This window comes from Gopherus evgoodei, chromosome 13, assembly GCF_007399415.2.
Source record: "Gopherus evgoodei ecotype Sinaloan lineage chromosome 13, rGopEvg1_v1.p, whole genome shotgun sequence".
NCBI lineage: Eukaryota > Metazoa > Chordata > Testudines > Testudinidae > Gopherus > Gopherus evgoodei.
In genome coordinates, this window is record NC_044334.1 from 31,699,699 (window position 1) to 31,722,030 (window position 22,332).

General features: G+C 46.7%; 1 protein-coding gene across 13 annotated transcripts in view; it reads left to right on the top strand.

Annotated features, from left to right (window-relative positions):
* Positions 1 to 3,007: 3,007 nt before the first annotated feature.
* The window catches only part of MTMR3 (myotubularin related protein 3), a 203,728-nt gene continuing 184,403 nt past the window's right edge, over positions 3,008 to 22,332 (top strand). For 10 of the 13 annotated variants that reach the window (XR_004002979.1, XM_030582835.1, XM_030582836.1 and 7 more), the window contains exon 1: positions 3,008 to 3,130. Coding sequence is in view for 9 of the 13 variants with exons in the window: in XM_030582835.1 (XP_030438695.1) it covers positions 3,116 to 3,130 (15 nt within the window). In the remaining 4 variants the exon portion in view is untranslated. The remainder of the gene's footprint in view (positions 3,131 to 22,332) is intronic. The other 3 variants (XM_030582839.1, XM_030582841.1, XM_030582840.1) reach the window with 2 other exon arrangements.

Here is a 22,332-nt window from a genome sequence, read left to right on the forward strand (position 1 = left end):
GCAAGCCTCAGTTTTTAAACCTTTCTCAATCCCCAGATTTTCAATGGAAAACCAGAGACAACTGCAAACAGTTGAAACCCCTTGAAGGTACCAAAGAAGCTTTATAACAAGGTGGGGGTTCACTTTGTCTACGAATAGAAACAAAAATCTGTTTCAGTGTAAGAGAGGAGGGAGAAAGATCCTCTCCATGGAATGAGGTGTTAAAAATTGCATCCTGGTTAAGTACAGTGCTGCAGCGCTTCTGATGAAGACGTTCTATGCTGACAGGAGAGAAGCTCTCCTGCCAACATAGTGTGCACATGTGCACTTATGTCAGAGTAACTTATGTCGCTCAGGGGGGTGGTTTATTCACACCCTTGGGTGACATAAATTGTGTCGACATAGGCTGTAGTGTAGAGATAGCCTAACTGAGCTTTTGGGAGGAAATCTACTTTATTTGTCAGGAAAGGGAATGATTGATAAGTATAGATCCAGGTTTGCATTTGATCATTTTGTTTTGCATTGTAGCCATTTATTTCCATTACTCTCTCTTGTTTCTAGTACTTCTTTCTTAAATAAACCTACTTTTGTTTTATTATAAGTGCTCACAGGTGCTGTGTTATTTACAGAAGTGCTGGTTTAAGGGAAAACTGGTACCTTAGCCTGACTCTGACATCTACACAGAAATCAAACAGTCCCCTAGCCTGAGTCCTGTGAGCCTGAGTCAGCTGATATGGGCCAGCTTTGGGTGTTTAATTGCAGTGTAGATGTACCCTTAGTGTCACCTCATAGATCAGAAAATACTGCATTAAAACCATCTTCTGGAAAGAGTTCTGTGACAGGATACCTTACTTATCTGTAACCTAGTAGCAGCAGATCCTGTGTACACAAATAAATTGGCCAGCATAGCTATTCCAAAATAAGACATTCAGGAGTAGCTATTCTATTCTGGGAATAGAGTGTTCACATGGGGAGCTATTGGAGTAATTTATTCTGGAAGATTTATGCTGGTCAATTTCCCCATGTAGACAAGGCCTGTGATTCTGTTCTGGGAGGCAAGGATTAATAAGCAAAGATCAAAATCAGCTGGAGTCCATTAACCTTCCAGGAGACCAGCCTGGTGGTTATAAAAGGAGGAAGAGCAAATTAATTGCTTGGCTAGTGAATGACTGGAGAGTCAAACAGCTACTGTGATGGGGAAAGAGTCTCTAAAGCAACTGCATCATTTGTTCATTTTAATCCCAGAGGAAAGGGACTCTGGAATTTTGGAGCGTTAATCCTGAAGAAAGGATGAATACAAGTCTTCCCTGCCCCAAGGAAAGGGGGGAGGGTGTTAGGATTTGCTTTGTTTAGTTTGCCTGAACCACTTTCATAGAGGAAAAGTGATTTTGAAATTGCTTGTCTGATCCTGGAAGAGGGAATGTTAGAAGTGTTTCCCACCATCCTAAGAAGAACCTGTTTATTTTAGTTCCAGAGGTTGCCTGGGATTCATTTTGGTTGAAGGACTTTTTGCAAACAGGCTCAGAAGATGACTATATGGTATGTGTGGTATAAGAACCTTTGTTGGGGACTTAATGGCTTGGGGATCAATACTAGCCTCAGTCTGGAGTTTTAACAGAGTGCTAATTCAAATCTGGTTTAATTGTCTGAAGGCCATTATGTTAATTATTTATCATCATCTGTGAAAGGTGGGTCTCAGTTTATATCTTGGATAGGTGTCCATATTACAAAACCACAAACACAAATAACCTTTTGAGAATTCTGTAGAGAAGGAAAGGCTTGGACTAAACTGTGGAAACAGGACCCCTCTTTCTACCTTGGAGGGGTGAGGACTAAATAGGGCAAGTTGAGGGAAGGCCATGCTTTGCAGACCACTGTCTATTGCATAGACAGGCTCCAAAGCTCTTGGTCCAGCACCTTCCACTAGCAAGCAGTTAACTTTGTATTTAGAAATATATAGTTAACTTTATTTTATTTGCATCCATATCTTACAGATTGTTCAGAGGCAAGGATTTTGTTTAATATGTAGGGGAAATTGATAAACTCCCTAGCCTGTTCTCATAAGGGCTATCGCTTATTTGTAAAGCCCATTGTCCTAGGCACTTATACAAACATAAGACACTCTGTCTACCCTGAACCACTTGTGTAAAATAGCAGGCAGCGACCAGAAAGCACTGAGCTAATACTGGTCAGCATGATGAGTAGTAGTTAGCCAACTGGTGTGCTGTAACCATTAGTTATTGAGGAGTTTTTAACTAGTTTGTAATTGTGTGTCCTGTGATGGTGGAAAGTTATGGAGACAGAATGATAGGACTGTTGCTTTATGGAATACGTTAAAGTTTGGAGAAGAGACCACTGACTTGTCTTGCACAATTATAGTGGCTCTTGGTTTCTCCCATTCACAGATGTAACACCTCAAGGATTTGGGGTCACATATAACCAGGACAATAGATGTCACTTGTGATACCATTTGGATGAGGGACTACAGCTATCCCTTTGCATTCAATTCCCTTTGGGGTTGCTGTGTAATTTCTTATGCAGGAAGAATGTCTGTGGCCAACCACAGACCTAGACATTTAAATCTCTCTGGCAGACTGAAATTGCTCTGACAAATGGATCATTGTTTCTCCAAAGCTGGGGCTGTGGATTTAGTTACAGTGATTTTTAAGCTTAGAGAAGGGCTGAAACCCACTCAGGAAGCTTTGCTGGTGCAGGAAGCGGCGGTTCCCAGGCTTCAGGAGTGCAAACGGAAGGCTGTTCCCTGCTCCAGGGGCCTGCCGGGCTATGGGGGAGACTGGCCTTTGTCCCCCGAGGCTGCCTAACACGTGCCTTCCCCTCCGCTCACACAGCTTAAGAATCCCAAAGCTCCAGCTGGGCCTATGGCCCCGGCGAGGCGGGGGGCTCCGGAAGGAGCGCTGCCGGGGCCGGCGGGCAGGGAAGGCAGAGGGAAGCGCGCGGCGAACCAACAGGCACGGGGCCGCGCGCCGCCGCCGCCGGGCCCGCCCCTCTGCCTGGCGCCCGTGCCCGCGCGCTGAGCGGCCGCCATGTTGTTGTGGTGGTGAGGAGGCGGTGGCAGCGGAGAGCGGCCTGGCGACCCCGACCCAGGCAGGAGGCCGTGCCCGGGGCGCTCCGCGCCATGCCCCGCCGCACGGTAAGGAGACACTCGGCTGGGACCGCAGCGCGGCCTCCGCCGCCTGGCGCCCGTCGGGCCCAGGCCCGGCAGGGGAGGGAGCTGCTCGGGCTGTCAGCGGCGGCGGCCGGGAGCTGCAGACCAGGCACGGGGCCGTCCGCGCTCTCGTCCGCCCCCCCCCCCCCGCGGGGACCTAGGCTCCCTCCCTCCTCCCTCTCGGGCCCGGAGCCCGCTGTGCGGGCCAGGCTGCCGCCCGCCCTGGGACGGGCACGCCCCTCCCCACGTCTCAGCTCTGCAAGGGGCTTGGGCTTCCTCTCCGCGCCCCGGGGGGCACGGGGCTGCATCTCCCCTGCCGCTCCCCGCCCCGCCCCGCCCCGGGCGGGGGAGAGATTCTGCCTGGGGCCCCCGAGAGCCCCATGTAAAGGGAGGCTGGCTGCGCTCTCGCGTGGGGTACTGAGGCAGGGGCTGCCCGCCCGCCGGCTACATCCCTTCCTGCAGCAGCGACCCTGGCGTCCATCCGCCGGGGTTCTCAGCACCTGGCTTTCCCCTCGCTCCTGCAAGTTGCTCCATCGTGTGTCTGCGCGTGCGCTGGGGTCATAGGGCTTCTCCTTCCCCCTAGGTGCAGAGGTGGGTGGTGTCCAGGCTTCCTTCCCTCCCTCCCTCCCCTGTGGCAGAGACGCTCCCATGCCTCCTCTACAGCAGTCTCTCTCAACCTTTCCAGAGTACTCTACCTGGAGTCTGATTTGTCTTGCCTACCCCTAAGTTTCACCTCACTGAAAAAACCTACTTGCTTACAAAATCAGACCTAAAAACACAGAAGTGTCACGGCACACTGTTACTGAACATTTGCTTGCTTCCTTATTTAATCATATAATTATAAAATAAATTGAATGCTCATATTGTAGCTACAATTCAGTGTATAGTATAATATAGAGCAGTATAAACACATTATTGTATGAGATTTTAGTTTGTACTGACTTTGCTAGTGTTTTTTTACGCAGCCTGTTGTAAAACTATGCAAATATCTAGATGAGTTGATGTACCCCCAGAAAACCTTTGCATAGCCCCAGGGGTACATGTATCCCTGGCTGAAAACCACTGCTGTAGAGGGAGACTGGCGTGTGCCTCTTTGTGTTGGGCCTGCATTGTCCCCCCTCTACCTTCTTTGCTTCCCCACCATACCAAAGATCCTGGCTCAAGTGGGAGTCGCTCAGGATTTTATTGCTTACTGTGTGTGGAGCCTTGACTGCCTCTCCCACTCCCCTGAACAAAGGTAACTGTCCTCATGTGTCAGGGGAATCTAAGCAGGCACTCCCTGCACTCTGGGGAGCCTGGTTGAGCTGTGGAGTCTGAGCTTCTCTTGTATAAGAGAGCTCTTCTCCCATCCTCTTCCTAGAGGGAGCCAGGGCTTGGCTTCTTCTCTCTCCCCCTCCCCTCCCATACTTTTCCATCAAATGTCCAAGTACACCACATGGTAGATACCACTCCAGTGAGAGGAGAAGTCAGATTCCTCAACCCTTTCCCTTAAGGCAGAGACATCATCTTTGTGTCTATTTGCCACTTAAAAATTAAAAAAAACAACAAAAAAAAACTTCCAGACAAGACACACTTTCCCTTCATTCCTTCCACTCCACCTGTGCAGAAATCCCTCTTTTCCCCTTGTGCATGGATCACAGGTTTACCACACGTGGTAGGGATGCTGGTTTTGGTTCAGAAGCAAGAATGGGGCCCCTGCCTTCCTGAATCAGATCAAGGAGTGTTGATGTGAAGGGCCGTGTGGCACAGCTTGGCTCTGATGGTGTAGATGAGGGAATGTGTAGAAGTGGCTGGGAAAGACTATTAGCAGAGTACAGGAATGTGAGTGCAGAATTATGCTATTTTATGGGGTGCTATTGTGAGGGGCCCCTTGGGGTGGAAAGGGGAGAATGCTTCTAGAATTTGATATGTGGCACAGGATTGTGCCCCACTGATTGTTCCTGAGGCAAGTACTAGATTACTGTGGTTTTTGGAATGGCAGTGTTGTGCTTTCGAGAGAGGTTGGGTTTGAAAGGGAACACTTCAAGATTGAGGGCTTGTCTACATCAGAAAGTTGCAGCGCTGGTGAGGGAGTTACAGCGCTGCAACTTTGAGAGTGTCCACATCTGCAGGGCATCACCAGCGCTGCAACTCCCTGTTTGCAGCGCTGGCCGTACTCCCGTTTTGTCTCGGGTGTAGAGGATCCAGCGCTGGTGATCCAGCGCTGGTAATGCAATGTAGACACTCACCAGCGCTTTTCTTGACCTCCGTGGAAGGAGGAAGCCTCTGGTAATCAAGCTGGTTTCCTTTCCCGGTTTGCTCTCTCGGTCCCGGAGCCAGCCAGCAAACCGCGGGGAAGGAGACCTGCTTGCTCGGGTTCCGGGACCGAGAGAGCAAACCGGGAACGCCGCGGTTTGCTCTCTCGGTCCCGGAGCCAGCCAGCAAACCGCGGGGAAGGAGACCTGCTTGCTCGGGGTTCCGGGACCGAGAGAGCAAACCGGGAACGCCGCGGTTTGCTCTCTCGGTCCCGGAGCCAGCCAGCAAACCGCGGGGAAGGAGACCTGCTTGCTCGGGGTTCCGGGACCGAGAGAGCAAACCGCGGCGAAGCTGGTTTCCTTTCCCGGTTTGCTCTCTCGGTCCCGGAACCCCCCTTGAAGCCGCCCAACAGCGCTGCAGTGTGGCCACATCTAACACCACTTGCAGCGCTGGTTGCTGTAAGTGTGGCCACTCTGCAGCGCTGGCCCTATACAGCTGTACTAATACAGCTGTAACAACCAGCGCTGCAAAATTTTAGATGTAGACATGGCCTGAGTCTTGAGAGGTAACTGTGGCATCTCAGTGGTGAGAGTATCATCTGATCCACATGGATTTTGGGAGAGGCAGTAAGGGAGAGGTTGGCTTCAAATTATAAACATTGGGGCCTCCTGAAGATTATTCTTAGTCCAGGTAATAGAGAAGATGGGGGGTGGGGAGGAAGTCTCTCTAAAATAGCTCATGTCATATATTACAATATGTGTCATGTTGGTTTAGCATTTTAACATAATGCTCTAGTATTTCTGTATGTTTAGGAGTTTCTCTAGGATTTAGCTATGCAGGTCCCCCTTCCTAAATTCTCTAAAGGGATTTAGATCTTGAGCTTGCTTATTGTTCCTGAAAACATAAGCCTGGATATTTTTTTTTCTCTCTCTCAAGTGTTGTATGATCCTACCCTGGAGCTCCATCAGAACTACCCATCTTCATTGTTGCACTGCTTTAAAGATTCAAAGACCAGTGTTTAAGTGGTTTCTCCTTATGCAGGGAATTATGTTGTGCAGACTAGGAATGATGTGTAGTATAACTCATGGATTGTATTTTCTATATGGACAACCAACCTAATCCTCAAATTACTGAGGGACAATCTCCACTCGATTAATATACACCTCTACCCCGATATAACGTGACCCGATATAACATGAATTCGGATATAATGTGCTTGGTGGGGGGCGGCTGCACACTCCAGTGGATCAAAGCAAGTTCAATATGACCTGGTTTCACCTATAACGCGGTAAGATTTTTTTGGCTCCTGAGGACAGCATTATAGCGAGGTTGAGGTGTATTTTGCTTTGCACAAACAAATCTCTGGACAACTTTTCATGAGTCATGTACCTGAGTATTTGGATTCTAACTTCTAAATTGTATTGTTAAATCTGTTCACCTAAATTTGGGTTATTGCTGATTATGTACTCTGTGTAACGTATGATATTTAAAAAACTTTGTGGATAATCTAAGCACTGTATCCAGATGTACAGACACTCTTCTCCCAACCTACATGCTATATAATTTTTGTAAACATTAGCTTTAATATTTTTAAATTTGTTGATGGTGGTTGCAGCTTGAGAGAAGTTGCCCATTTATATGGGTTTGAAAATGGCAGTATCTCATAGCAGAAGATATAGGGGAGAGGTAGCTCCAAGTTGCTGAAAGTAGAGGTAAAATGCCAGATTATCACAGTATCAAAAGATGTCATCCACTTACATGTCATTGAGGGTGGTGGAGAGGCACTTCTCCAAGAGTCTAAGGAGCCTGGAAGGAACAGTTCTGTGTGGTGTTTTGCGAAGGGGGAAGTGAAATGTCATGGTGCTCCTATTGCTGTGTTACCAGAGTTAGAGAAGATCGGTAAGTGCTGTGCCATTTCATGTGGTGATAAACAAGGTATTTTCTGTTACTAGAGGGATGGAAAGGATGGAGCATTTTTAAAAAGTTTTACTGGCTGTATAGGGAAGGATGCAAAGTTGAGGAGGAACTCAAAACTGGTACTATTGTGTTTTCAGAGCAAAATTATGGTTAGGCTTATGGGATCACCTTATTAGGTATGAAGAAGAGACATGACGCCTCTTGCTAATTTAAATTGCAGAACTATATTCCAGTGCATGTAAGTCCAATTGGTACAGTATTGCTGATTATATCAGAAGAGGTGGTATTTTAAGCTAGAGCTAAAGGTTCTTATAAGTCCTTGTAGATATGCACTGATTCCTTCTTAATTTTGTCTGTAGTTAGCTTAGTTAATAGTGTTACTTTGGTTCAGAAACAAACTTTGATTTAAGTATCCATGTTTATATCGCCCAGATGTTCTTTACTATACTTGTGTACACTTATTAAAAACAAGTTATAAAAATTCAGCATTTGAATTTTATTTTGTGCCAAACATTTATACTTTGCTAGCTTCTTTGTTTAGATGGTGTGAAGAGTTGGAGGCTGACAAGTATTTATTTCAGAAAGCAGTTTTTTGTTTGAGAGTCAGCTGTAGCTTTACCCCTTTAGAAAATAGCCTGACCAGTGATCCCCAGAAAACTGTGAATATAACTTTGTATTACTCTGGAAATGGCACTAGGGAGGTATGCATTGCACTGAGGAAATATGCTTCTATCTCTAATTCCCTGTGTAGTGAAATCAAGTACTATTAGTTACTGAGATCTTTAGTGTGATGCCACAAAATTGCTGGTAGGTTGAGGGTAATTGCCAATAGACACAAGGGTGGTTTTGTGCCAAGTTAATTTTTCAAGTGTTCGAATTAGCAGTGAAAGGCTTTTAATGGCAGGTATGGGTCTGAAGGTATCAGAATTCAAGCTTTAACTTCTTTGGGGTGAGGTGGGAAATTTCCTGCTCTTATGCTGGCAAAATATCCCTTCCAAATGCAAACTGAATGTAGAGTGACACTGTGATCTTTCTGAGACTGCAGAAAGCCTCTGCTTGTAGTTCTGGCAAAGAACAGTAAAGCAAGACTAGACTTCTATTCATACTGGTGTGGGTAGCAGCTGGGAAACTGTCAAGAATATATTTTTTTGTGCGCTCCAGCTGCTCAGGAAAGCTATGAGTAGCACAGCCCTTGGCAATGGAGGAAGTGTAGAGTAGCAAAGATTTTTCCTTTTACTGTTGATGGGGGTGTAGGTGTAGAGTAGTGGAGACTCATGTAGCAGTCAGGGAATTTCTGCAAGTAAATAACTCATTTTCCTTTCCAGCTGCTGAGCTAGGGATGTGGAGGCCTTAAAATGTCCCGTGGCCAGCTGAGATGAAAAGCAAAGCCACCTAACTAGTATCCAGGGACAGTAACTTGATTGGAATCCCTCCTCATCCTTCACCTTAGTCTCTGGGAGAAATCTGCACTCTTTTCTTGCCATTTCTCGGCAAGCTGCTTTTGTGCTGGGACCTGGAATCATCATTTTGGAAGCTATGGTGTTGGGGAGAGCAGGGCTAGACCTTAGTTAGCCCTTTTGAGTCTTAATTAGTTTTTGTTGCTCGGTTTCCTTAGTTGGCTCTTTTAGAAGGCTAACATTTCACTGTTCCAAGAACAGAGCTGTTCCTTTCATTTTTATTTCTGTTCTATTAAAAGCATAATTTGTCTGTAACTAAATGTAATCCAGTATACAAAATCTAATGTATAGATGTCACATCAGTTCTGGGAAAAAGGTACTTCAAAATCTGTGACCTACAGAATTTGAGGTTGGCACGCAGGTCTAGCAACAGTGGGTCAGGTTGTTGACTGGAACCATATACATCCTGCTTCAGTGTTCTCTCAAAATTAATATTTATTTGGATAACAATACAATATCTCATTTAATGAGCAATATCTCATTTAAACAAATCCTGTTTTATCAAACATGCACAAGTTAACAAAGTTAGCACAGAACCCGGCTTTGGCACTCTGATAGTCTCTAAAGATTCAGTGAACATGTATATGTACTTTAATGAGACTCAAACTATGCTATCACTAACCTCATATTTATAATAGATAATATAGCATTCAGTTTGTGGATTAATTCAAACTGTTTGACAAGAGATTCTTTGAACATGATTTAGTTTTATAGAACTTCTTGGAAGAGGGTGGGCAGGCAGAACCAGACCACAAATGACTATTAACGAATTGCCTCTGTTTAAAGCTGTACAGTTGAGTTTTTGAATTTAAATTTGATACAGTCTGGGATTGATGAGTATAATAACAGGATACTTCAAACTGAAAAAAGTTGACATGGTGGTTGTCGGAGTTTGTCAAAGTATTAGTCATTAATGGAACTGAGAATAGAGAAATTTGTGTGCAGTATGTGTTTAGGGTTGGCCTTTTTACACAGGAGTAGGGGAGTAAAATATAGAAGGAAAAATATAGTTGTAAAACACTCTGAGTTCAGAGGCAAAGGACGGTACCTCAGACTACTCAACTAATCTTTTATTTACATTGATATGTCCTTAAGTGGTAATGAAACATGCCTCTGAAATCAGAGGGGTAGCCGTGTTAGTCTGGGTCTGTAAAAGCAGCAAAGAGTTCTGTTGCACCTTATAGACTAACAAATGTATTGGAGCATGAGCTTTCATGGGTGAATGCGTGCATCCGACGAAGTGGGTATTCACCCACGAAAGCTCATGTTCCAATATGTTTGTTAGTATATAAGGTGCCACAGAATTCCATGCCTCTGAAAAGAGATTTCACTGTGACACTTTGTACCTCAGGGGAGCACCCTGCACCCCCATGTTCATCCTTATAATATGATTGTATGGTATCCAATGAAAAATTTGTCATGTTGTATGTCTTTGGAGTGCTCCTGAAGCACTGAGCATTGTTACAGTAATGTTATAGGTTGTAATTTCATGTATATAGTTAGAAGGCTGAAAATGTGTCCTTATGGCTTAAAACAAGCGCAGGCAAAAACTCTCCAGGAGCAGAGAGGCAGGTCACACCTCATCAGGGCATGTATGGGACAAAGCCAGCCCAGCTTCACAGGAACAAAGGATGCTGGCCTAGGCAACAACAAAAGGATCTGTTAGGGCTTGGCTACATTGGAGAGTTGCAACGCTAGTGGTGGCTTTACAGCGCTGCAACTCACTCACCGTCCACACTTGCAAGGCACATCCAGTGCTGTATCTCCCTGGCTACAGCGTTGCATATACTCCACCTCAGCCTGGGGAATAACGACTGCAGCGCTGGTGATGCAGTGCTGCTCCGTCCGTGTGGCCACCAAAAGTGCTGTTGTTGGCCTCCAGAGGTATTCGGAGGTATCCTAGAATGCCTGTTCAGCCACTCTGATGCCCTGGCTTCAGGTGACCCCACCTTTTAAATGCCCCGGGAATTTTAAAAATCCCCTTCCTGTTTGCTCAGCCAGGTGTGGAGTGCAATCAGTGAATCTTTCCAGGTGACCATGCCTCCATGCACCAAACGAGCCCCAGGATGGAGTAATGGCGAGTTGCTGGACCTCATCAGTGTTTGCAGGGCGGAAGCTCTGCAGTCCCAGCTGCACTTCAGCTGTAGGAATTACAGTACCTTTGGGCAGGTATCAAAGGCCATGCTGGAAAGGGGCCATGACTGGGATGCGCTGCAGTGCAGGGTTAAAGTGAAGGAGCTGCGGAGTGCCTGTTGCAAAGCCCGCGAGGGAAACAGCCTCTCCAGTGCTGCCCCACCACCTGCCGTTTTTAAAAAGAGCTGGACAAGAAACTTGGGGGGTGACCCCACTGCCAATCCGAGGACCACGATGGACATACGGGGGGGGAGGGGAAAGGAAACCAAGAGTGAGGGTACCGGGGTAGGGGGGAGACACCTCAGAGTCCCTGGAGGCATGCAGCCAGGAGCTCTTCTGAAGCCAGGAGGAAGGTAGCCAGTCGCAGCAGCTGGTACTTGCTGGAGGACAAACAGAGGAGCAGGTTCCTGGTAAGCAGTTTTTATTTTCAGGATGGAAATTTTTCGGGAGAGGAGGGAGGGTTCTGCATACATGCATGCCTAGATGTGGAATAGTGCATTGATGTGGTCTATCACATCGCGGTATTCAGCCTCGGTAATCTCTTCAAAAGTTTCAGCCAGAGCATGGGCAATGCACTTGCGCAAGTTTATTGGGAGATCCACCGTGGTCCTTGTCCTAGTCAGGCTAATGCGTCCGTACTACTTTGCTGTGAGGGGAAGGGGGAGGAGAACCATTGCTGCACACAGGCAAGCTGCATAGGGGTCAGGGCAGAATCAGCATTGCTGTAGAAGACCCTCCTGCTCTTCCCAGGTGACTCGCAGCAGCGAGATATCTTCCAGGATCAACTCCTGTGGAAAATGTTGGGAGAGTGTTCAGTGTAGGTGCCCCCTACAGCTATTTGCTTTCTCTAATGCACAGAAACTCCAGTACAGCCCTGAAGCAATCAGTCCCCTTTACTCACCATTTCGAGGCTCCTGTGGGTTATGTGCACTCTCTTTGGTATGGGAAAATTATGCTATTGTTAGGATGTTACTCCTTCACTGTTTGTTTATCTCAGACAGTTATTTCCAATGCTGCCTCTGTTAAGTGTTGCCTTTTTTGCCTTTCCACAAGCAACCTTGAGTTCTTGGCTGCCCGTGTTATCAACAGCTCAAAGACTCCAAAACCTCTGAAAGAAGCCACGAAAAAAGCAAAGAAGACCTGCTGCAAGCACTTATGGATCACTCTGCCACAGAGATTCAAAACGTGCAGGACTGGAGGGAAAGGGAAAGCAGGATCCGCCAGAGAAATGCAGCAGCCATGAAGAAAAGCACAAAGCAGCTGATGAGAATCCTGGCGCACCAAGTGGACTCTATCCAGACGCTCGTAGCCATGCAGGCAGAGCACTACTGCACCGGCCACCACCCCATCCCAAAGCTCTTCCCCTTGTGCCCCAATGTCAGCTCCAAACCTCCTTCCCCAGCATCCAGGTTCTTACCACCACCAGCTGCCTCTAACACCTGTACGTTCACCAACCAGCCCTGAGAACTACGACCCTTACCCTCTGCGCTCAACCCCCATCACCATGCAGTATAGGCATCCTGAAGTGCAGCAGTCATTGCACAGCACTCTAAACAGGACATATTCAAACCTGTGACTGTAAAATTCCCCACCCCACCTCCCTGCCCTTTTAGGTTCCCAGAATGTTGTGTCTGTGTCAATAAAGTTATTTTCTTTTCAATAAATGAATTCTTGCTTTGTAAACAGTCTTCATTATTGGAGAAAGTCGAAGATACCTTAGCCCAGGAAAGAAACAGGCACTGCAAATCAGCTTAGGAAAAACAGATTCCTATTAATATTGTAACCACTGCACTTCATTCCCGTGCAAGGCACCAAACATTACTGCTGGTTTTCAGCCTCAAATTCCTCCCTCAAGGCATCCCTAATCCTTGAAGCCCTGTGCTGGGCTTCTCTAGTAGCCCTGCTCTCTGGCTGTGCAAATTCAGCCTCCAGGCATTGAACCTCAGAGGTCCATGCCTGACTGAATCTTTCACCCTTTCCTTCACAAATATTATGGAGAGTACAGCATGTGCATATAACCGCAGGGATGCTGCTTTCCCCAAGTCTAGCTTCCCATACAGAGATCGCCAGCACCCCTTTAAATGGCCAAAAGCACACTCCAGTCATTAGGCACCGGCTCAGCCTGTAGTTGAACCAGTCCTTGCTCCTGTCAAGCTTCCCTGTATATGGTTTCATGAGTCAAGGCATTAACGGGTAAGCAGGGTCTCCAAGGATAACAATGGGCATTTCAACGTCCCCTACTGTGATCTTCCCGTCTGGGAAAAAGGTCCCTGCCTGCAGCTTTCTGAACAGGCCAGTGTTCCGAAAGATGCATGCATCATGCACCTTTCCAGGCCAGCCTGTGTTAATGTCAATGAAACGCCCATGGTGATCCACAAGCGCTGGGAGAACCATAGAGAAATACCCCTTCCGATTTATGTATTTGGATGCTAGGTGGGATGGTGCCAGAATAGGAATATGCGTCCCATCTATCACCCCTCCACAGTTAGGGAAGCCTATTTGTGCAAGGCATTGTGGATGGCTTTGCACATTCCCCAGAGTCACGGTTCTTCTTAGCAGGATGCGATTAATGGTCCTGCAAACTTGCATCAACACAATTCCAACGGTCGACTTTCCCACTCCAAACTGGTTCCCAACCGATCGGTAGCTGTCTGGAGTTGCCAGCTTCCAGATGGGGCAATAGCCACCTGCTTCTCTACTGTCAGGGCAGCTCTCAATCTCGTGTCCTTGCGCCGCAGGGTGGGGGCGAGCTCAGCACACAGTCCCATGAAAGTTGCTTTTCTCATCCGAAAGTTCTGCAGCCACTGCTCGTCATCCCAGACTTCCATGACGATGTGATCCCACCACTCAGTGCTTGTTTCCCGAGCCCAAAAGCGGCTTTCCACAGTGCTGAGCATTTAAGTGAATGCCAGAAGCAATTTATTGTCATATGCGTCAGGTGACTCGCTATCAGCGTCAGACTCCTCATCACTTTAGATCTTAAGAAATAGCTCAACTGCCAAACGTGATGTGCTGGTGAGATTCGTCAGTATACTCCTCAGCAGTTCGGGCTCCATTTCGCACAGAAATCACGCTGCACAGAAACCGTTGAGAGAGTCAAGATGGCACCAAACATGGATGGAAAAACAGGGATTGCTGCGATGTGAAGTGATGCATCATGGGGTGTTGGGACAGGAAGCAGAATGACCTGCCCCCTTCCCACAGTGCCAAAATGGGATATGGTGCTCTGTGGATAGCTGCTCGTAATTCACCACTCCCAACACTGCTGCAAATGTGGCCACACTGCAGTGCTGTTAGCTGTCATTGTGGCCACACTCCAGCGCTTTCCCCACACAGCTGTACGAAGACAGCTGTAACTCCCAGTACTGCACACCTGCAAGTGTAGCCAAACCCTTAGTCTCTGAGTGAGTCACCCCTCCTCCCCCTTCCTTTGGTCAGTTTGGGATTGCAATGAGGTAACTAAACTTGTAAGGACACTGAAAGTGTTAAGATCAGCGTTGAATACATTTTGCTTTTATTTCTTTTGACCAAATCTGACTTCTTGTACTTTGACTTAGATTAAGTGATTTGTAGTTAATTTGTTTGTTCTATCTGAAGCTATGTGTTTGGTTGGAAGCATGTCAGAGACTTCCCTTGGGATAACAAGCCTGATACATATCAATTTCTTTGTTAAATTGGCAGACTCATAAGCTTGCAGTGTCCAGCGGGCATAACTGGACACTGCAAAATGGAGGTTCTTAAGGTTGTGTCTGGGATTGGCGATATTGGTTAGTGTCATTCAGTTGCACAATCCAAGCAGTGGCTGGCCAAAAGTGCTCACTCATATAGTTGGGAGCAGCTTACATGCCAGAGGCTGTGCATGAATAGCCCAGGAGATGGGGTTCTCACAGCAGAGCAGGGTAAGGCTGGCTCGCAGAGTCGAGGACTGGAGTGACCTAGCAGATCTTCGGTCCGTATAACACCAGGGGAACATCACAATCACTGAGCAATAAAAAGAAACGTATAGTGTTGTCTTGACTCAAAATCAAATGAAATTGTTATAGGGTAAAATAGACTTCTGGTTTCAATTTCTACTTTAAAATGTAAACATCAATTAAACTGTTTTGTGAGCTTGCTTTTATGATGCCAATTGAAATCTTCACAGGTACCCAAAAATACCTGTAAAATTATAACTAGAAAGCAGTAAGGAAACATGAGGTCAGGGGACCTAGATCTAAAGTAGACTTGCAGGCTCTAGTACAGAAACAATCAGCTGGTAAATTTGGAAGAAAATATCTAATTTGGCTTTCTTGCTTGTACATCATGTCTTGCTGTGGTTTTCAGTGTTCTCTCCCACCTTTTTAAAAAAAAATAATTTCACTGTCATTACTAACTTCTGTAACTCTGCAGACTGCCTTGTGCTATCTTTATCTTTAAAACTGTGTGAGTAGTCATGAACTTCCTTACTGGTGATGCTGGCTTAGTCTTCCTGTTTCTTCTGTGATATTTTCTTCAGATTGTCTTCCGATGTATATGAATAGTGCGATAGTGGCTTGTTGGGGATGTGTATCAAATTCTGTTTAGAGGGTTTAGGAGACTAGTCTCAAAACACAAGCTTTAGTGTAACTTTTTGTCAAGTAAAAGTAGTTCTAGCAGCACTTTGCCTCTAAACTGAAGTAGGAACGGAGATCCATGTTCATATAGTTCTAGATTGTTTTGGACCATCACTGGGGACAGAACTGGAAAATTAGTTTGTATTTTTTGATTTGGGGAACTGGTATGAAGAATTAAGTAAACATCTGAAATTATTCACACGGATGTGTGAATGCTACTTTGAGATCAGAAAATAATCCCCGATTTTGTAGAAGCAGATTCTAGTTTGGGGGCTTACTGTACTTCTGCCCTTGTTCCTCTGTTCTGTTGCCACAACTTTATTGTTGACTAAATGATTAACATATAAGAAATGAAGCTATTCACTGATTTGTCTGAATTCAGTCTTCTCTACTTCTCCTTAAACAAATCCTTAACTTTTTTCATACACATCCATTTTTTGTAGTGGCTTGGACTTTTTATTCATTTAGAAATGAATAAAAATACATAAAGAAACCTGTTTCTAACCTTTCTCTCCAAATGTTTGAGAAACCATTACGCCAGAAATCAGATGTATCTTAGAATTTTAATTAGCCATCCAGTGAATCAGCGTACATATTAACTGCTACAGGAAAATGCTTGTCTCAAAGAAATATCATTAATGAGCTGTGTACAACAGCTTCTGAATTTGTAAGCAGACTATGTACCAGAATACTCATGCTTTGTTGCAGCAAAGTTTTCTTGGTGAAGCTTTGTGAGTAATCTGTACATCATACAGTGCCATCAGCAGGGCTTGAAATTTTTTTACCCAGTACTTACTGGATAGAGGGTACAAACTGTCCTCCTGTTTACAATTTTATTATTTTAAATTGCATACATTCAGATTTTAAGTTCTCATTTCTTGCTGTGGATCATTACCAAAATCCCCCCCCTTTTCTCGCTCCCTGCTGCATAACTTTGTCCATGCTGTCTCTAGCTTTATTTCTATTGAAGTAGCACCTAGGGACCCCAATGACACCAGGGTCCTACTGTGCTAAGCACTTTACAAACGAAAGATTGTCAGATCCTCTGAACATGAACTATCTAAGCTTAAATGCCACTACGAGACTTCTCGCTCCCTCCTCCAGATTTTTTCCATCCCATCAATCTGTATCCTTCCAAAAGCTTCTAGCATCCATTGAGTTAAGTTCAAGTTCCTGGTCTTCCCCTCCAAGGTCCTACATAATGTTGACCATGTGTACGTATGACCTCTTCTCTCCCATATTTTTGCCTTTGCCTCTTGTATTGTACAATCACATTCACCTTGAACAGCGTCTTCTGTTGAAATCCTTCTGCCCTGATCTTGTTTATGACTGTTCCACGTTCTCCCCCTACCTCAGTGCTATCTTTCTCTGTCTCAAAGAATTATTTGAAGACCTTTTCTCCTTTGTAAGGCTTGCATAACTTACACTATAATAGGAAAAAACTGATTTTTCAGTTTATGTATAGATATATTATTTTGGTTTGGGGATTCCAACTATCTTCCAAGCCTATTTGTAACTTAGCTAATAACAGACAGTGTAGCGTTTGGCCCTTTTTGTGGGCTGTGTACCCTGGGAGTGAGAGAGCCTAGTGTCAGACTAATTAATACTCAAGATTCCTTTGTGAATGTAGTGAAAAGCTTGAATCTTTCCGTCTTTTGTACATTGGTGAAGTAATCGCAATTCATAATGGTGAGGGAAAACTAATGAACCCCTGTCTTGAAATAATGGAGAATAATAATAATTAATAACCTAGGCCAGAAGAGATTGATGTAAAAAGGCTAACAAAATCATTTGTCACAATGGAAGGCCTGCTAGGCATCTCTTCTTATCCAGCTGATTCTGAGATGAAACCTGGAGTTGTGTACACGCATTTGGGCATGTTAGAGAGGATATCAAAGTGGAACAGTAACAGAAAAGGGCAATGAGTATAATAGCTGCAGCAACTCTAACTGGGAGGTTGGAAAATCAGATGTATGTTAGTGGCATTAATTTTATACTTAAGTGGGATTGCAACATTTTAGGAAGGAATAAAAATATTCCCTCTTCTGTGTCTATCAAGGAAGATTGGACCCTTGGCCTCTAAATGCTTTTCCTTTCCCCAGTTGGTATTCAACAGCTCCCTCTACCACTGTTTATGATCTTAGTCATAGAAGTGCTTCATGCCAGCCACATAGGGAGGACAGAACTGTCTTGCAGAGAAGTGGGGGGCAGAACTTAAAACTAAAGACTCTGTAATATTGAGTTATGGAGGGGAATGAGGTAAGCAATAGTTTTCTAAGCTATCCTTGTAGAGTGGAAGGGAGGGATGAAGGTCACCATGCAGCACACTGGAGTCCCTCTTATGTGACCCTAGTACCTAAGCTGCGTGAGGCTGTGTCTTAAATTCCTCCTCAGAGTTCCAGGCAGCAGAGAGTTCACGAGCTGAGTAGTGGTAGAGCTCAGCTCCCAGCAAAAACTGTCTGCTGGTTTAGCCTTGTCTGCCCTGCCCTCCAAACTGAGATTCTTTCCTGGGGCTTCTGCACAACTGCACGCAGAGCTCCAAAATGTCACTTTCCTCACAATCATGCACTCACTTAAAAACCACAATAGGAAAAGAGGAGATCAAAACCTTAATGACTGAGGTGTTCATCAAGTGGCTGTTATGAAATTATTCAAAAGGGTAATATGAACAAAACTAAGAGCATGAACTGACAATAGAGTAACAAAGGACAGGGCATGAAGGGAGTTTAAGAGCAGTTTACTTGCACAGAAGGTAATTGTGTATGTGATGGGGCAAAGCCAGATGGCTACAGTAAAGTAGCAAGGAACAGGTATGGTAGCCCCAGGCTAAACAAATCCCTGGTACCATGGTAACCAAATGGCAGTTGCTCCAGGTTAATCAAGACACCTGGGACCAATTAAGATAGCTTCATTGATTGGAACACTTGAAGCCAATCAAGGGCTGGCTGGAACTAGTTAAAAGCCTTCCAGTTAGTCAGTGAGGTGTGCATGTGAGGGGCTGGGAGCAAGAGGCGCGAGGAGCTGAGAATGAGCTGCTGGAGGATTGAGGACACCAGGAGGAAGGTCCTGTGGTGAGGATAAAGAAGGAGGAGGCCATGGGGAAGTAGCCCAGGGAGTTGTAGCTGTCATGCAGCTGTTACAGGAGGCACTATAGACAGCTGCAATCCACAGGGCCCTGGACTGGAACCCGGAGTAGAGGGCAGGCCCGGGTTCCCCCCAGACCTCCCAACTCCTGATCAGACACAGGAGGAATTGACCTGGACTATGGCTTCTACCAGAGGGGAAGGTCTCTGGGCTGTTTCCTGACCCACAGGGTAAATCTGTGAGGCGAGCAAATCCACCAATAAGCGCAGGACCCACCAAGGTAGAGGAGGAACTTTGTCACAACTAGTGTAAGGGGTGGGATTTTGGTGTGCACAGCGTGGTGGAAAGAGGGTGATGTGTGTTTAAAAAAAAAAAAAAAAAAAAAAGCGGGGGAGAGGGTTTTTTTTTTTTTTTTTAACCAGAATGGATGACGTAGTGCGGGCACTGGTACAAGCTACTGTGGCCCAGCAGAAGGCTACCGATGTCCAGGCGGCCACCCAACAGGAAGCAGTGCGGCTGCAGCAAGAGATTATTCACCTGCTGATGGACCAGGCTGCTCAAGACCGATCTATGTTGCGGGAACTGGTAAGCCAGGTAAAGACCCTTACAGAGCTGAACCGTGGCCATGATGGGACGCCACTCATACGGGCCAGCCATTGGCTGCAGAAAATGACGCGGGAGGATGATGTAGAGGCATACCTTCTGGCCTTTGAGAGGACAGCCCTACGGGAGACCTGGCCTCGAGATCAGTGTTCTGGCATCCTTGCCCCATTCCTGTGTGGGGAGGCGCAGAAGGCCTACCATGATCTGCCTGAAGAGGTCGCAGCAGACTACCCCCAGCTGATAGCAGAGTTCTTGGCCAGATCTGGGGTAGTGACCTCAGTGCAGGCCCAGCTGTATCACGAGTGGCGGTAACAGGAAGACAGAACCTCGCGGTCCCAATTGTATGACCTCATCCATCTTGCATGCAAGTAGTCACAAACAGAGTCCCTCCCGGAGTCCGGAAGAGATACTGGAGGTTCTGGTCATTGACTGATACGTGAGGACACTGCTACCAGATCTCCGCAAATGGGTAGGCCAGAACGATCCGTCCACCTATGATGAGATGATCATGCTGGTAGAAAGACGCATGACAGCCAGGGAATTGACCCGACTACCCAAGGAAAGCCCCTTTCGTAGCAAACACCCAACCCCAACCCTGGAAGGTGGGACAGCCAAACCCCTGGGGAGTCCTCGGTGGAGGAAGAGGGGGACTGAAAACCAGCAGAGACCCCAGAAGGAAGGGATTGGCCTGAGTGGGGGGAACCCTGGGATTAAACCCGCTAACCCACATGATAGGGGAATGATTAGAAACAATTATAGATGTTATGCATGTGGGGAGTGGGGACACATAGCAGCACAGTGTCCCAGCACCTAGGAACCTGTGCAATGCAGCTTGGGGGATTGGGAGGTCCTGTGCTCCCTTATCCACCTTGCGGGCATCACATTAGCCCCACATAACTACACCAGGCTGGTGAACATAAATGGAGCAGAGACTACAGCGCTTGTGGACTTGGGGAGTTCTGTCACCTTTATATTGGGTAAACTGGTAAAAAGTAGCCAGCTGCTGCAAGCCAAACGCGTAGCAGTGACGTATGTGCATGGGGCCGTGAGCCATTACCCCACCATCCCAGTGGAGATAGAGGTTCAAGGTAACCCCATTGAGGTGACAGTGGGCGTAGTTCCTAAACTCCCATATCCTGTAGTCATTGGGAGGGACCCAGTTTGCCAGGGTTTAATAATTTATTCCCCCCGGAGAGGCTGGAGGGAGGTGGGGACCCTGTCGGCAACGACTCATCTTTGGGGGAATGTCAACCCCCAGTGTTTCCTGAGTTTTCTCAGGATCTATTCACAGCCCCCTAAAAGGCCCGGAAGACAAAAAAAGAAAGAGAGGCCGCGAAGGCCTTGGGAACCCGGATCCTGACCCAGGGACAGAAGACCACACTAGTAGGTAGGTGGACACGAGCAGCCATCAGAGAAACTACCAACATGGAAGGTGAGCCTGAGGCTGGCCCCAGCCATGATGGTGACAAGCTGTTGGAAGAAGCAGAAGCCGGCCCCTGGGAGCTCAGGCAGGTTAGTGCTGGGAGAGAGACTTTCGGGCAGGACCAGGCAGAGGACCTTAGTTACGATAACGTCAGGAAAGAGGTGGCTGAGATAGATGGGAAGGTCCAGGGTCCAGGACCCTACTTTATAGTGAAGAAAGATCTCCTGTACTGTTTGGTGCAAATGCAGGAGCAGGAGATGCATCAACTTATGGCTTTTTGATTTTTTCGTGGCACCAGATTGAGCCTCGCCCACAGTCACCTGTTTGGAGGACACCTTGGGGTAGAGAAAACCCAGGCCAGGATACTGCGGGGGTTCTTCTGGCCAAGAGTACATAAAGATGTCTGGCGATACTGCACCTCTTGTCCTGAGTGTCAGCTATGTAGCCCTCGCTCACGCTTCCGGGCCCCTTTGATATCTCTTCCAAGAATAGAGGTACCATTTGAACACATAGCCATGGGTCTGATTGGGCCCCTAGAAAAGACAGCTCAGGGCCACCAACATGTGATGGTTGTACTAGACTATGCAACCCAATACCCGGAAGCCATCCCCCTACACAACACAGTTTCCAAGACAATAGCTAAGGAGCTAGTACAGATCTTTTCCCGAGTTGGGCTCCCAAGGAGATACTGACTGAACAAGGGACACCCTTTGTGTCCAAGTTGATGAAAGATCTCTGTTCATTGCTCCATGTACAAGCCCTGCGGCCCTCTGTATCCCACCCACAAACAGACAGCCTTGTGGAAAGTTTCAGTAGGACCCTCAAGGCCATAATCAGGAAAGTGGTGAGCTGGGATGGGAAAGACTGGGATACCCCATTGCCTTACCTCATGTTCGCCATCCGGGAAGTCCCACAAGCCTCCACAGGTTTCTCTCCATTCGAACTACTATATGGGCGCCACCCCCGGGGCATATTGGATATAGCCAGAGAAGCCTGGGAAGAGGAGCCAAATCTCAGAAGGAACATAGTTGAGCATGTACTACAGATGAGGGATCGGATAGCCCGAGTTACACCCATTGTATGGAACACTTGGAGAAAGCACAAGAGACCTAACAAACCCATTGTAACCACCACGCAAAGCTTCGACGGTTCCAACCAGAGAATTGAGTAATGGTCCTGGTGCCCACAGCAGAGAGCAAGCTGTTGGCCCACTGGCAGGGACCCTATGAAGTGAATGAAGCCATGGGAGAGGTAAACTATAAGGTGTGGCAGCCAGGCCACAGGATACTGGAGCAAATTTACCGCATCAATCTTCTAAAATCTTGGCATGATCGAGAGGCATGCTTAGTCACCCAGGAGACCCTTCCCCAGGAGGATAACTTACATGAGCAAGTGAGGATATCACCCGACTTGGCCCCAATCCAAAAGATCGAGGCAGCCGACATGATTTATCGCAACCGAGATGTGTTCTCTACAAAACCAGGGTGGACGACTGAGACCTATCACCATATCTGCACGACCCCTGGAGCCAAGGTAACGCTGAGACCCTACCGAATCCCAGCAGCCAAAAGAGAAGAAATCAAGGTCGAAGTAAAGAAAATGTTAGAATTAGGCATTATTGAAGAATCCTACAGTCAGTGGTGCAGTCTAATTGTTCTAGTGCCTAAAGCTGACGGTACCACGAGATTCTGTATTGACTTTTGCCGACTGAATGAAGTGTCTCAATTTGATGCATACCCCATA